The following is a 16689-nucleotide window of genomic DNA, read 5'->3' on the forward strand; positions in this document are numbered from 1 at the left end:
GACCAAGTTTTAGTAAATGACACAGAAACATGAAACAATTTTCTCCTTGTTTATTTTTTTTTACATAGCTCCCATCCAAAGGTGTTTGAAATTCTGACTGTAAATTGAGATAAAGATCATATGAAAAAATAAGGATAAAATAATATACTTTTTTATAGTATTATACCTTTTTTATATGATCTTTATCTCAATATACAGTCAGAATGTCAAACAAATTTGCCCCAACAGTAGTCTTTACGTATTTTGTTGCACCTCTATTCAATCCTTCCTGGACATTTCGGAATCATCTTCTGAGTGCAGCATACCCTACATTTCATTAAGTTTGTGTCAGTATCATTATTGAGCCATGTAAACGATTTTTCCATGACTCCTGAAAGGATATCATCCTTTTTGTTGCCCATACAAACTTCGTGTTGTTTTTGTTCTGGTGAAGTTTTTAACTCTTTTTTTGCCAGTGGTTGTAAACCAAGCCATTTAAAAATCGCGACACAGGCGATACGGTACTAGTCTAGTACAGATACTAAGTTAATCGACAGACACGATCACCTAAACGATATACGCTAGAAATTAAAACGTAACACGAAATTGTGAGGCTAAGTTTACCTTCATTTACCGGTTGACCACCGTGATCGTGACGTCATCGTCATTTTAGTGCTTATAATAGCGGCAAACTATACCACAAGCGACTCAAACGCTGAAAAGATTCCGACTTACCGCAAGCGGATTCACGCACTTCACTCGTCCAAGAATGATAACGACAACTTTTAGCGGGTTAACAACACGAAAATACGATACATTTTTTAACTAGATGGGATTTACGGCTGGCGAAGTAAATAAAGTCTTTATTAGTATATTTCTGAACAACATTCTCAAATATATATACACTAATCAAGTAATATGTGGTGGACCGGCGGTCTACCAGCTTTGGAGATTAAGTGGACCGTCCAAGATTTTGGTGGACCCGGTCCTCCGGTCTACCGTTAGTGTCGACCCCTGACGTGTAGGTGTAACGTTTTCTCCATCCTGCTATTGTTATATTAATGATTAACAGATCCATGACAGGTTATATAGATAAGGTTTCATGTGTTTGGGTATGAAGAAATAAAAATAAAAAGGAACTTGACTGGATTGATCAATTAAGGCCAGTAAGCCCAGTATATTAAGAAAGACGTTCTTATAGTCCTGGGGTTTCAATGTGTTCTGTTACACAAACATCAAGATTCTTGTAAGGAAGATGTTGACCTAATAAATGCAGTTTACAGAGGGAACAAAACAATTGAACCTATAACTATACACTAAAATATAAACTTGGGAGAAAATTTGAGTCTAATATCAAATAAATTATTAACATTTTGTGTCAACAGCAGCAGCACAATATGTTACATAATGTGATGAAATGGTAGTTACACAAATATCAAACTCTCAATAAAATGGTTAATATAAATGATCTCTATTTCACTACAGACAAACCATTGAGGATTCGTGTACACAGAGTAAATTATCTCCCCTTTATTTTGTGTTTGCTATGCAATGTACATTGTAAAATGTGATGGGACCGGGCAAGGTGATGTATTGTTGCTCGGTCAATAAGATCACTGTTATGTCTGGAGGTCAAAGGTTGGATCCTGGTCAGGGCTTGTTGTAATCTTACTCTCCTTGCACAGAACACTGTTGGTCAATATTATTTCACCTTTATTGCTTTTTTCATAAAAGGAATTCACAACATCCACTTTCCTTTTTTACACATAAATACTTTTTGAGTTTCCTCGGACCCTGATACCAGTCTTACACCAGATATCTATCTGTCAAAATGTCAAAGTCTGGTGTTAGGGCCAGAGGAAACTCTTTAGAAAACACAATAAACCAGATAAACTTGGATTATGAAGATTGATGACTGGATGGTCTCATGGTCTTCCATAATCATCTTCATTTAACAATCGGTGCTCAGCATATATATCATAAATAAATTTTCTTTTGTGATGATCAAGAGACATTAAGTGAAAGTATGTTTAAATATCTATCATCCATTTAATATGCATTCTTGTCTGTTCTCAGTTTTTTGTCAACTTTAACAAGCACTTGTGAAGTCCTAATCCCTAATGAAACCATAAAATAGTTTTCTGTATAATAAAAATGTATTACTATATTATTTTGAATACTGATATATGTTTAATAATTGATGCGGTTGCATTGTCTTTATGAACCACCTTCATAAAGGCTTTTTAGTTATAAATCAAACAAGTAATTCTGTTAATCTTTGATTCCGACTCCAGTGTCCTTTTGTAAATCACAGTAACATAGCATCCGTTGCATTCTCACTGCCATCCAGCTGTTGTTTGAAGGTTCCAGAATTCTCAAATTATCCATCATTGAAACCTTTACCAAGTGGCAATCTTGAAATCTTTCAGACAACTTCACCAGTTCAACGGGCGATATTTCCGATAACTTCGCCAGTACGAAGAGTAATCTTTCTAATTTTAAACCTAAGGTCAGAGACATCACTTTGGTGCTTGACCCTGCATGACTGCCTGAACCTTAGCATTTTCCTCTTGTTGTAGTGATGTCAACGTCTTGTTAACTACCTCCTGGATTTCCAGATATTTTCCTATACATTTATCAATGCAAACTGCTTCACTTTTGCTCAGTTCTGTATCCTTATCATTTGGTGGCATACATTTCTTCAAACACACACCTGATGCTCTGCAATAAAAGAATCAAAAAGAAAATAATTGAATGTTCAGACAATGACAACCATTCAAAGACAGCAGATGACATCACCTTGGTTTAACAGTAAATGTAATACAATAATACTGGGAGTCAGGTCATGGCCTACAGATGGTTCACTAGCTGGTGTTAGAAAACTGAACTATAGCAGGCTAAGAATTAGATCACCCGTGAGTTTGTGAACTTGCGGCAAACCGTTGGACAGTCATCATGAAAATGAATGTAGGTCTATGGGAGTCATTTATTTCACAGACCAAATTATCTATGAAGTTATTTTCTATGATGTGTACAATTCTACAATAAATATATATATATATAGTATTCAAGGAAAAAATATTTTGCTAAATTATTTTACTTCCTTTACCATTAATATTCTCTGTATTTCATGCTATCAAACACTAAAAAATGTAAGTAAAATTTCTGTAGATCTAGAAAAAATCATTATTTCATAGACCTATTGTCTATATATGTAAACTTTGGATGTTTAGAAGTCTTTGCCCAGATAGGATTACAACAAATCAACTTTTCACTGCTTGCCATAACCATGACTTTGGAATGAAGTAAAGAAAAATTTGAAAAATATACCAATCGGTCATGACATATCAATTTATATGATTTCACCAGGAAAGCTTCACTGCTTAGGACTTGCAGATCGGACAAGTGTATCACAATGATTTGACCATAGACTCTTCGCTGCAACCCGGATCAGTTGTGGTACTGACAGTACAGTGGCGGCAATGTATTGTGCCAAGGTATTTCATTTTTTTATTTTTTTTTTCAAGTTGTAACCAAAAAATGTTACTGTACTATGTTTTGACCTTTGACTCTTTGCAATGACCTTGACCTTGAAGAAACATTTATAATCCCGAAAGTGGTATGGGACACACTGCAGACCATTTGTGATGTATCCTATAGATTAACATTTGTCGCAGAAATATAGAGCGGTTCAGAAGCCTGAATTATCATTACAATGACCTGACATTACACCTGTTGCTGCAACATGTCTTGACAGTACTAATTGCTTATGAAGTTCTGTATAGAAACTTGAAATTTGCGATGGCATGAAAAACATGGAACAGACAGAAGAACATGGTGCAAAGCTGAAGGAATAAAATGAGAGCAAGCCCTATTGTGGTTTCTGTAAATCTTTTTCTTCGTAAGAGTCGCGGTATTTATAATAACCCTCACTATACAAACCTAAGAAGCACGCTGTTACACGAAGGACATTAACATTCGCTTGTAGCTATCAAACAATGTTGTTGCGCATATGTGTAGCTTTTAGTTTTACTATTTGATACGTCATTAACCAGTAACAGATACAACAGAACAGCAGTCAGTAGATTGTTTACCTTTGATATAGATCTTGCATCATTTCTACCTCCAATTCCTGAAGTAGCTTAATTTGTGATTCGTTAAAATTTTCCATACTTATATTATTTATACGTCTCCCTATAGTAACTAAGATGTCATTGGCCGAAACTTTATATGCAGCATTAAATTTTAGGGTAAATATACAGACTACACTACACACACGTGCAGTTTCTTCAAGGGAACCGGAAATCGATTTGACAAACTGGGTAAGGTGTGCACTAAAGTCCTGCTACACGACAAGACTTGACCAGAAGACTGCGGATGTGTTCAAAACGAGTTCGCAATAGGTGAATACTTTTAATAACCCCTAAATAGGCTAAAATTGTATTTTGTTTGAAGTTGTTCTGTTTTTCTTCAAAGTTCAAATGGTTATACAACATAACAATCTGGAGAGTGCTGGACAGCCATACAAGTGAAGGGATAGGGACAAACATGTGTCTATGGCATAATACATGTATACGTCGAGTAGTATCTAGAGGGTACGCTAGGTAGCTTCCAATCAGAAAAGGTGGAAAGTGTGAGATCAGTGGTTTGAGGCTGCCTGTCCGTGCTTGATGTTTTATCCTCGAGTAAATCTGATTTGGATTGGTATTTCAGTGTCTGTGTTGTGAAATTCAAGTGGTGTGACATAACGAAAGAAGTCATTGGAAGTATATGTCCAACAGCAAATAGAAGCTCAACATATCTTTCAGCACACACACTTAAGTATGCATACATGGATGAGTGGAGAGGGGTTCAAGTAGGGACGGACCTATAGTGATCTGATGTTGTTTCCTGACGAGCTTTACCAAAGACATTCAAAGCCTGTGCTGAGTCTTGCAGTTCATCGACGACAGACCGATATGAAAAAAGTCGATAAAACGTCAGAATAATTCGGACTACATCCGGCTAAACAGGGACTCATTTACCATTTATTTAGAGAAAACATTTGTTTCTTAAAGGTCAGTATCTGTAACCATTATGTCCATTTAATGCAATTAAGAACCAACTAGTATATTGCTAGTCATCGTTGATGGATAACCTTATTTATGATTATGGGCGTTTTCTTAGTATTTTTTATACAATACTTGACCAGGTGCCAAATTAAAATGACTGACTGAACTGTGTAAAGCGTATAATTATGAATGCTAAGTGTTCTCCGACGAATTTTTATTTTACCTTCCAGAATGTTTGATTGTATAGATCTCAATAGAACTGAACAGCAAGCAAGACTCCTTACAATGTTAAAGAGCGTCTATACATCATATTGTTAGTATTGATTGATATCCATGGGATTTCACATATTAGATGTGACTTTATTACTATTTTAAGGATTATATGACAATTATTAATTCGACATTTTCACAACTTCGTTCAGTTGGGTAGATATAAGATGGCCAGCACAGAACAAAGTATCTATTACCAGCATCAGTCTCAGATCTATAGCTACCATCATCATTAAAATTTTGTGCACTGTTATATTTCGGCTAAATATGGTTCACGCAACGATGCATGTTTGGCACTCTCTTGTTTGAAAATTTCTGCATATTGGACATGTTGTGATTAAAGTCATTCTTATTGAATGTGAAAGCACACAGTGAAATAGAAGTAATGGAAATTATCAAGTCAATGGGTTACGATCAGGCGAGTAATTTCACTTCACCGAGATACGTTTTTTAAAGGAATTTCAAACTTGGACTAGTGTCATCCGTAATGAGCATATTGTCATCTAACAAATGAGACATTGAAAGATTGTCAATCTATAAATTGAAAGTCGATCTATGACGCCAATTGCACGCGGTAGATCATAATTGACAAAGTTTGCTCCCTGTTGAACCAGCTGCTGGATCTGATAAAGCCCAATAGTAACTGACTTTTATTAGAATATCGTTCTCTGCTTTGAGTTTAGAATGTCTGTGTGTACTTGGACACACACACTGGAGTTTAAATTTTGCTTACAAAGAGGCACATTTAGTTGTATATAAGTGTGTAATGATGTGTGATATTTAACGGTATATACAGTCTTTTCAGTTTTTCATGAGAGTGTCACCATATTTGAAATGTTCTGTCTTAATTTGAACAACAACACAATGCTATATTATTGTTCAGCTTGGCAAAAGCCTCTTCAACATTGCTTGTGATCAACAACTCCTCCTTTGTTGGTTGTCGTTGGTGACATGTTGTATGATGATATCAAACTACTTCCCAACAATTTTCTGACAATTTCGGTAGAGATTCTAGAAACATTTATTGCGGCCATTTATAACGGCTGCACATATAGTTCATATTTGTCCCTACAAATTGTTCAGTAAGTATGGTCACTGGAGAGTTTTTCAATCTTCCGATAAGATGATGGGATATTTTGCTGTTGTCTTCCCCGAATTCCACTACGTTCCCATCAGTTTCTCCTACGATACCTTAAACATAGGAGTGTTCCAATGCTGGTCAGTCCCATCATCGGATGGATGGTCCAACTTCGCTAGACGTTTCGGCGCTTATCCGTGACGTCGACTTCCTGATCAGACACAGCCAGGGACTGCTCGGCCCTCTATCCTGCTGATTGGAATTGCAGCTTGCTGCCATTATGTCACTGTTGGTCACGTGATGAACATTAACTGCACATGGTTTACATTTACTTGGATAAGAAACCATTTCCTTACATACATGTGGAAAAGGTTGGTGATATAGAAAGAGATAGGAACCAATGTGTTCAGCCAAAGTCCACATGCAGTCATAAATTTTCTTCATTTAATTAGTAGCATATGGAACCCCTTGTCGCTTTGATAGGGGTGTTCGTCCACCATATGTGTGATGTTCCGTCATTAAACGAGAATTAAATGGTTGAACTACAGGATCGTGTGTGTTGTCACGCCTCTGCCCAGATCCTTTCCTGTTTTACAAGTCTTCTTTAATAGATGTGTTATACAGTGTACTATGAGTGCTCCAACTACGTACAACACATTTGCGTCCTTTTACGAATTTGCAGGTTCAAGTGCTGAATGGGCTCTAACGAACGTTTGTGTGAATGCCAATTTTTAGTGCGCTCTGACGAACTTGCACTACAATGTACAAATGCTTAAAGGACTATGACGAGCCTGTGTCATGGGTATGGTTTAAATCAATTAGAATTAATTTCTCAAAGAAGCTCCGTAAGGAATGAATAAAGAAAAAATATCCAAGTATAGAGACAAACAATTCAAATTTTGACAGGACGAAAAACTTAATCCGGGAAAAAACTTTGGGCTGAGTATCTCATATCGGGACGGAAAGCGGCTAAATGGTTCTGATGTTGGCTTCAACTTGTGAGAGCGAGTCCAAAGTTACAGATGAGTCTGAAAGTGAGTTCATTTTTTTCACAGTTTTTGGAAAGAGATTGTCTAAAATGTTTAAATTGCACGAGAAGTTTTTAGACTTTGCTTTCTAGTTGATTTTGTGTTGCGTTCTACATGTAGATAGTCACCAATAGGTACTACAACTAGTTCATTCACAACTTTGAAGAGAAGGATTCGGCAATGTTCTTTCCTCCGGCTTCTTTGTTGGACTTTCTCAAGTGTATCTATGTCTTAAGATGGGGGTCCCAGATGGTGGAGCTATACTCAAGGACTGATCTTACCAGTCTTATCGGTACTAGATTTGAGTATAATAGGACAACGTAACAGGGAACATTGTGAAGGTCCCAATACATGATTACTTGTTCTTGTAGAGCTCACTTATATGGATGACCCGTCTTATTCTTAGATCATTTCTTAATGTGAGGCCAAGTTAAAGGACACCCTCGATACTCCAGAGGTTATGCTCACTTTCGCTTTCTGCACACCTGGAATATTGTAACGTGCGGACGGTCACCCATCCAACTACTGACCACGCTCGACGTTGCTGAACGAGTGTGCGGGTCCCCGGGTTATACCACATCACTGGAAAAGCTAGCTATATAGTAAGGTAGTATTTTACTCTAATATTCCTTAGCTGTTACACTATTCCCCCATCCGTGAATTCTCGTCACGGGACTTGGCCTTAGGAATCACGTAGGTCCTATCTGTGTATCAATGCACCTTCCCTATCTATAGGTTACTGGCCTTACATATCCCACCGCTGCCACCAAATGTAACGTGCAGGCGTTCACCCATCCAACTACTGATTACGCTTGACGTTGCTAAACTGATGAGCGGGTCTCCGGGTTATACCGCATCACTGGAAAAAATAGCTTGCTAGTAAGACAGTATTTTACCCTCATATTCCTTAACTGTTACACTATATGCCATAGCAAAATTGAAGGAACACGGCTAGCTATTTGAAAAAAAAACACATGACCGATTGCTACGCTGGTACCTGTCCTTTGAAGATTACAGAAGAGCGACACCCAACTTTAAAGCAAGTCAATTTTACTGTTACGGGATCGCGAGATTCTTTTGATGTACATCAAAGGATCAAACCAGTCTTCTTGTCCCATCCACAAGTGGCGCACACCAAGCCTTCAATTTTGCTGTAACATATTCCAGGGGGGCTAAGAGCGAAAGTAAGAGTAACCGTTGGGGTATCGAGAATGGGTAAAGGGCTGTTATCACATGCGTCAAAAATAAGTTCTTGTGTGGTATAGGCAAAGTACATGTATTCAGTTAATTGATATTTAGTTACATTCTTGCAAACATTATCATTTTGATTACTAAGCAATCATTTGAATTCTTCTGGCTTGAAAATAGACAGGTCAAATCTATATAAATGGACTAAGTAACTGTTACTTTACACACTATAGTTTTTGTCTTAAGATTTTTACACTTTATAAATTTTCTACGAACGGCTTTCACTTACTGGCATATTTTTACATTAAAAGATGATATCGGTAATTCAGTCTGATCCTTCATCACCCTAGCCCTCTTGGTTATTCAAAATTAGCTGTTCAAAAGGTTCAACACATCTGATCTCAGCAACCTTGAAATTTGTCAATGTCATTCATGGAAATAGATATATAGACATCTAATCAAGCAGAATACAGGCCACATGTTATCACCCTAGGCCTCTTAGTTATTCAGAAGTTCTCCGAAGTTTTAGACATATATAATCTCTCTGACAATGATGCAAAGATAGCTATTTACCAGAACATACTTCTGGCCCAGTACATGTATCATAATTGAGGTGTACTGGTTATTCAGAAGACATTTAAAGATTTTGACATACATGTATTTGACCTCTGTGACATTGAAAGTAAGGTCAGTGTCACTTAAATTCACAAACTTTGTTGGCTTCCACCCCAGGAAGCTACCAGCCTACTATAAATATCATAGCTCTAGGACTTTTAAGTTGTTCGGCAGAAGGTATTTTTTCTTTACATATTAGATCACTGTGACAAGTAGGCCAAGTTCATTTTTATTTGTTAACTTCTTCTTTGGGTTCTATTTAAAGAAGCATCATGGCTCGAGACCTTCAGTTTTCCGGGGATACTGCCACATTTCCTTTAAATGCTACTAGTCCTTAACAGCTTTATGGATTGGCCTGGAGCATCCTTGGGCAAAGGGTAATAAAGTCTGTATAAGTGGAGTGTGTGGCCCCTCTTGGTGCAGAGGGGTGGGGCCTAATAGGGGAATTTGAGCTATTAATCTTTAAAATCCTTCTTCTTCCTTACCATTGGAGGGATTTTATCCGAATTTGGCCTGGAGCATCCTTGGGCAAAGGGGACAAAATTTTGTATAAACCGAGGGTGCGGCCCTCTGGGTGCAGAAGGGATGAGCTTCGAGGCTGATAGGGGAATTTGAGGTTTAAATCCTTAAAATCCTTCTTCTTTTGTACCATTGGAGGGATTTTATCAGAATTGGGCCTATGGGATCCTTGGGCAAAAGGGACTAAATGTTTTATAAACGCAGGTTGTGGCCCTTCTGGGTGCAGAGGTGCGGGGGGGTTGAATTTAAGGTAAATCTTTAAAATCCTTCTACTTCTCTACCATTGGAGGAATTTTAACAAATTTTGGTCCAGAGCATCCTTGGGCAAGGGGAACTAAATTTTGTTTAAAGGAAGAGTGTGGCCCAATAAGGGTAACATAGTAATAAATCATTTAAATCCCTTCTTCTTAAGTATACTTTCTGGGATTTTAACCAGATTTTGTGTAGAGCATCCTTGGAAAAAGGGGACCCAATTTTGTATAAATGGATGGTTGCTTTTAGGGGGTAGAGGGACAGGGCCCAATAGTGAAAATTGAGGTTTATGTTTTAAATCTACACCATTTCATGGGGGCAGAAAGGAGGGATCTAATAAGGGACAGGTTTCTTAGAGACAAAGCCAACATTTGGAAGTAGTTGCAGTATTATATGTTATAAGAATGATATTCCATGTTTGTTTTATTATCAAGGTGAGAGATACATGCCATCTGGGCCTCTTGTTTAGAAGCAGTTGTTTGAAGGAAACATTGACATATAATGAATGGATGAACCCTTTGGGCAGTCAATCATGAAGTGTGATTCATATCTTCTAGATGGAAATTTGAACATGTTCTAACCCCCAATAACATATTAGGGATTTCCCATTGACAAGTTTCTATATTTTGATAGTGATTACTTGTTCTTCAATTTGTTAAGCTGTGTCATGTAGCTTTATTGGGTATTTTTTCAATTGACAGTTTGTTTTAAACTATATAGCACATGAAGGAGAAGTGACTTACAGTGTACCAACATATATGTCTATACCTTATAAGATATGGAAATTAGATTATTACAATATTCCAATAGATTGAGTTTCCCTAGAAAAACAGAATAACAGACAAAGTTGTTAACCAACGAATTTTGCTTCTTTTGAAAAAGCTGATAATTAAGAGGATCACACCCTATATCTTCACACAGTATTTTGATGAACTAAATACCTTCTGACGAATTACTACATGTGCTCAGTGTTAAGTCTTGTGTTATGTGTTCTGTCCTAACAAAATAACAGGTGCAGTGTTTTTAGACAAGATGTTTTTCAGCTGCAATAATTAGTCTGCTTCATCTAGTGGATAAATATACAATGTTTGCTTGTGTCACCATTTTCCTTACCATAACATCGGAGTCATGCCATTGATAGACAGGACTGCTGTTAATTCTTTCTTAGATAAGAAGTAAAATGTTTAATAGGCAAACAAAATTATGATTTTTTACATACATATCATGTACCTGTAAAACCTGTTTCAAAATTCCATGCAACATGACAATTCTAAGCAGGTAGTTAGCTTTAATCTTTGCAGAAACAATTAGAATAAAGACTAAGAACAAATATTGAATCCAGTACATCAAAACAAACAAGGAAAGAAAAGGGTTCAAAATCAAATAAATTATTTATCTTGCATGAAAACAATCAGTACTATATTTCTCTTTGCATGATAGTATGATGGAATGACAAGTGTATACAAATGAGAATTAAACAGATTCATATTGATGTTTAAGAATTTCGAACTTCAAATTTTTTAAGAAAAATTGTACAGTTAATGATGCTAAAAACCTTAAAATTTGGCAATATTTATAATATCTATTCAAACAGGTGAAGTCTGGTTGAGTTTTGATCATCATGCCACTTGCCCATGCTGCTCCAGTAAGTAATTACAAGTGAGAAGTCTCTAAGCTCTAGTTATACAGCTGAGTTTCAATAATTTCCAGCAACGACTTATACATGCATGTTGTCCTATCATCTGGTCACTCTGCAGGGAACCAAACATAGGGGACTGGATTGTATACATTATTGTATACATCTTTCAAAACACAAAAACAGTCTTGTGGTTATAGTCTTCCATTAAGTCCTGAGTACAGCTTTCACTAGACACACTACACAACATATTATCACGATTCTTAGATAGATGTTTTTCTTACTGTGGCAACATTGTCCTTATGATGAACTAATAAGGAAGCCTCAAAACGATAAAACATAAATCACTTTGATCATTCATTGGTCCAGTGTAATAATTCTGAGTCAAAGTTGATGATGCAGGAAGTGTGTCAATGGTGTTGTTATTGACATCCTGTTCTGTGAAGGGCTTAAAATGTTAGCATCCTTGAATTACCCTTCTTTGACAGTGTGAAGGACACATCTTTCCAGTATCTTTGACAGAACAAAGGGCAATCTTTTCGTCTCCTTTAATGGTAAGAGATTGCGTCTCCTTTAATGGTAAGAAGGACAATCTGAACATTCAACAGCATAAAAAAACAATATTTTTAATTTTAAACCTAAGCTCCATATACTTCACTTCTGTAATTGTGCTTGATCCTGTTGTATTGAATTTAATCTCTTGCCAATCAGTTCATGGATTTCCAAATATTTTGCTACACATCTGTCAATGCAAACTCCTTCACCTTTGTTCATATCTGTCTCTTTATAATTTGGTGGTATACATTTTTTCAAACACACACTGGTTAATCTGCAAAAAAAGAGAAGAAAATCAGTGAGAAATTCTCATACATAATCAGACAATGTAAGTAATAAAACACTGTGAAGCGTTAATGATCAGCCACCACTACCTGTACACTGTTTGTCCCATGTTGTCCGTGTCTGCCCATAAATGTGGGGGTATATGACGTCCTAAAATGGATATGGCCCTCAAAATGATGCAGTCTTGCCAAATTAAGAGTCAGAATACAAAATTTATGCTTGATTTTACCCCCTTTTTTGGTCTGGCAAAAACACTGCAGTCCCACTATTCAGTGTCGTTAATCCAGCATAAGCCTATCCATCTACCACAGATCTGGCTCCTCCAGTAACAAACCACCACCATCTACCACAGATCTGGCTACTCCATTATCAAACCTCCACCATCTACCACAGATCTGGTTACTCCAGTAACAAACCACCACCATCTAGCCACCACAGATCTGGTTACTCCAGTATCAAACCACAACCATCTAGCCCGCACAGATCTGGCTACTCCAGTATCAAACCACCACCACCTACCACAGATCTGGCTACTCCAGTAACAAACCACCACCATCTCCCACAGATCTGGCTACTCCAGTATCAAACCACCACCATCTCCCACAGATCTGGCTACTCCAGTATCAAACCACCACCACCTACCACAGATCTGGCTACTCCAGTAACAAACCACCACCATCTCCCACAGATCTGGCTACTCCAGTAACAAACCACCACCATCTACCACAGACCTGGCTACTCCAGTATCAAACCACCACCATCTACCACAGATCTGGTTACTCCAGTAACAAACCACCACCATCTAGCCACCACAGATCTGGCTACTCCAGTATCAAACCACCACCATCTCCCACAGATCTGGCTACTCCAGTAACAAACCACCACCATCTAGCCACCACAGATCTGGCTACTCCAGTATCAAACCACCACCATCTACCACAGATCTGGTTACTCCAGTATCAAACCACAACCATCTAGCCCGCACAGATCTGGCTACTCCAGTATCAAACCACCACCATCTACCACAGATCTGGTTACTCAAGTATCAAACCACCACCATATAGCCACCACAGATCTGGCTACTCCAGCATCAAACCCCCACCATCTACCACAGACCTGGCTACTCCAGCATCAAACCACCACCATCTACCACAGATAGAGCTACTCCAGGATCAAACCACCACCATCTACCACAGACCTGGCTACTCCAGCATCAAACCACCACCATCTACCACAGACCTGGCTACTCCAGCATCAAACCACCACCATCTACCACAGATATGGTTACTCCAGTATCAAACCACCACCCTCTAGCCACCACAGATCTGGCTACTCCAATAACAAACCCCCACCATCTAGCCACCACATATCTGGTTACTCCAGTATCAAACCACCACCATCTAGCCACCACAGATCTGGCTACTCCAATAACAAACCACCACCATCTAGCCACCACATATCTGGTTACTCCAGTATCAAACCACCACCATCTAGCCACCACAGACCTGGCTACTCCAGTATCAAACCACCACTATCTAGCCACCACAGATCTGGTTACTCCAGTATCAAACCACCACCCTCTAGCCACCACAGATCTGGCTACTCCAGTATCAACCCACCACCATCTAGCCACCACAGATCTGGCTACTCCAATAACAAACCACCACCATCTAGCCACCACATATCTGGTTACTCCAGTATCAAACCACCACCATCGAGCCACCACAGATCGGGCTACTCCAGTATCAAACCACCACCATCTAGCCCCCACAGATCTGGCTACTCCAGTATCAAACCACCACCATCTAGCCACTGCTTATCCAATTATCCCACTTTTCAGCCACTACTAAGTACTAATCTGGTTATCTGCTTACCAAGCCACCATAATTTTGGTTATCTTCATCTAACCACCACTAATCTCAGTAATCTGGTAATCCCACTATCCAGTTCTGTTAATAATACAGTCTCAACTAATATGGTTATTACACTATCCAGCCACCACTAGTTTGGTTGTACCACTATAGCTATCCAGCACCAATAACCTGGTTGTACATGTACCACTATCCAGCACCAATAACCTGGTTGTACCACTCTCCAGCCACTACTATTCTGGTCATACCACTATCTAGCCACCACTAATATGGTTGCCTTACTATCTAGCCACCACTATTCTGGTTGTCCCACTTTCTAGCCACCACTAATCTGGTCGTCCCACTATCCAGCACCAATAACCTGGTTGTACCATTACCCAGCCACTGCTTATATGGTTGTCCCACTAGTTTGCCACTATGTATCTGGTTGTCCCACTATCTAGTCACCACTAATCTGGTTGTCCCACTATCTAGCCACCACTAATTTGGTTGTCCCAATATCCAGCCACTACTTATCTGGTTGTCCCATTATCCAGTCACCACTTATCTGGTTGTCCAACTATCTAGCTACCATTAATCTGGTTGTCCCACTATCCAGCCACCACTAATCTGGTTGTACCAATATCCATCCACCACTTATCTGGTTGTGCCACTATCCAGTCACCACCTATCTGGTTGTCCCACTATCTAGCCACCACTAATTTGGTCATCCCACTATCCAGCACCAATAACCTGGTTGTACCATTACCCAGCCACTGCTGATATGGTTGTCCCACTATCTTGCCACTATGTATCTGGTTGTCCCAATATCCAGTCACCACTTATCTGGTTGTGCCACTATCTAGCCACCACTAATCTGGTTGTCCCAATATCCAGCCACTACTGCTGTCCAACTCTTAATTTTGCCTGCGACACTTTAAAACAATTGCATGGCATGATAAAAGGACCTTTGAATACATTTTTTTCCCTGAAAATTCATAAAAAATGCCATTTATTTGTCAATACCAACAGAAAAAGTAGGACAACATTCCTGCAAGCATCTAAAATCTGAATACACTTTATAAAATCTTAGTTAGTCTCACTGGCATGGCGCTTGCCAGTTCGAGGATAGGATAGGCCTGCTGACTATCCAACTGTATGACTGTAAGATGGGTCGTTTCTTCCCCGTCTTCTATTTAGGGGACATTGAAAAACCTAGAATAGACCTGCTGTATACAAATGCATGTTTATGGTAAAAGGTGACTAATGTGGGGCTCCCTGCAGAATCAGGGGTTTTCTTCAGTGTTTTCTATCAAGAGGACACCAGAATTGATCTACTGCCCCAACTCAGGATATTTTTAATAAATTTTCTATCTTTCCTGTCTACTTTCTTTCTTTTTTTTCATCTCCATTAATTCTTCCCGCAGTGTCTACCTAGGCACTCATCTTCATGTGATACTGGTTGTTGCGAGGAGGGGTGGAATTAGCCGCTGGTCCACTGGCCTGTGCCTAGTTTTCTGGGTGGACCAGTAGGTTTTTCAACAAGCTTTTCCGCCGGGCCAGTAGATATTTTGTAAATTTATCTAAAGTTTCAGCGCCAGCGGATTTAAAAAGCTTTATTTTAACCCAGAATGTACCACACAGCTTCTTGATTTAAAAACTTCTGGTGGGGGTCAAAAGAGTATCGTGTACCTTTTGGGCTCGCTCAGCCCTGCAGCCCATGTTATCTGGACCAGTGCACTTCAAACACTGAAACAGGACCAGTGGATTTTTACTTCAACTGGCCCATTGGACCAGTAATCGATGTTTAAAAATTTCACCCCAGGTTGCAAGGATGGTAAACCCCAGATAGACAAGCTATCAACTATCATAACATTACAGATCAGGGCCAATGGGGGCCTGTTTATCTTAACTAGACCACAGACATCTCTTTATGAATACGCTGAAGTAATCAAAACTGGTATGTTACAGCGGATGAGACATCTATTTTTTTTATATTAAAATGGAAATGATGTATTCCTATAATGTTACAAGTGAAATCATGATCAGCGCTACAGGTGATATAGATTGTTAGATGTCCTTGCAAGTTGCAATTAACATGATGCAATATATTATTGAAGATATGCTATTGTCCAAAAATTACCTTTGATACAGATTCTGCATCATTTCAACCTCTATTTCCTGGATTAGCTTCAATTGAGATTCATTTAAACTTTCCATCTTGTTCTTGGTATTCACAAGATATAACACGAGTGTTAGAGGGTAAATATCACACACGTGCACCCCGTTACAACCGGAACCGGAAATGTCTTCAGCTATTTTTTTTGGACAACCTTCAACCAATCAGATTTGACGTAACATACGCATTGACCAATCATAATGA

At 38.6% G+C, this 16689-nt stretch overlaps 2 protein-coding genes across 2 annotated transcripts; one reads left to right on the forward strand and one right to left on the reverse strand.

The window, feature by feature from the left end:
• Window positions 1-1674: 1674 nt before the first annotated feature.
• On the reverse strand, window positions 1675-4278 carry LOC110453463 (mitochondrial import inner membrane translocase subunit Tim10-like). Its single transcript, XM_021502452.1, has 2 exons — window positions 4074-4278; window positions 1675-2700 (listed from the first exon to the last, which is right to left on the reverse strand). The coding sequence occupies exons 1-2, from the start codon at window positions 4148-4150 to the stop codon at window positions 2499-2501; spliced, it is 279 nt and encodes a 92-aa protein (XP_021358127.1). The 5' UTR covers window positions 4151-4278; the 3' UTR covers window positions 1675-2498.
• A 3073-nt stretch (window positions 4279-7351) lies between these two features.
• On the forward strand, window positions 7352-14306 carry LOC110452539 (mucin-2-like). Its single transcript, XM_021501178.1, has 3 exons — window positions 7352-7412; window positions 12768-13117; window positions 13521-14306. The coding sequence occupies exons 1-3, from the start codon at window positions 7352-7354 to the stop codon at window positions 14304-14306; spliced, it is 1197 nt and encodes a 398-aa protein (XP_021356853.1).
• The last annotated feature ends 2383 nt before the right edge of the window (window positions 14307-16689 follow it).

The sequence above is a fragment of the Mizuhopecten yessoensis genome, unplaced genomic scaffold, assembly GCF_002113885.1.
Source record: "Mizuhopecten yessoensis strain PY_sf001 unplaced genomic scaffold, ASM211388v2 scaffold83, whole genome shotgun sequence".
NCBI classification, from domain to species: domain Eukaryota; kingdom Metazoa; phylum Mollusca; class Bivalvia; order Pectinida; family Pectinidae; genus Mizuhopecten; species Mizuhopecten yessoensis.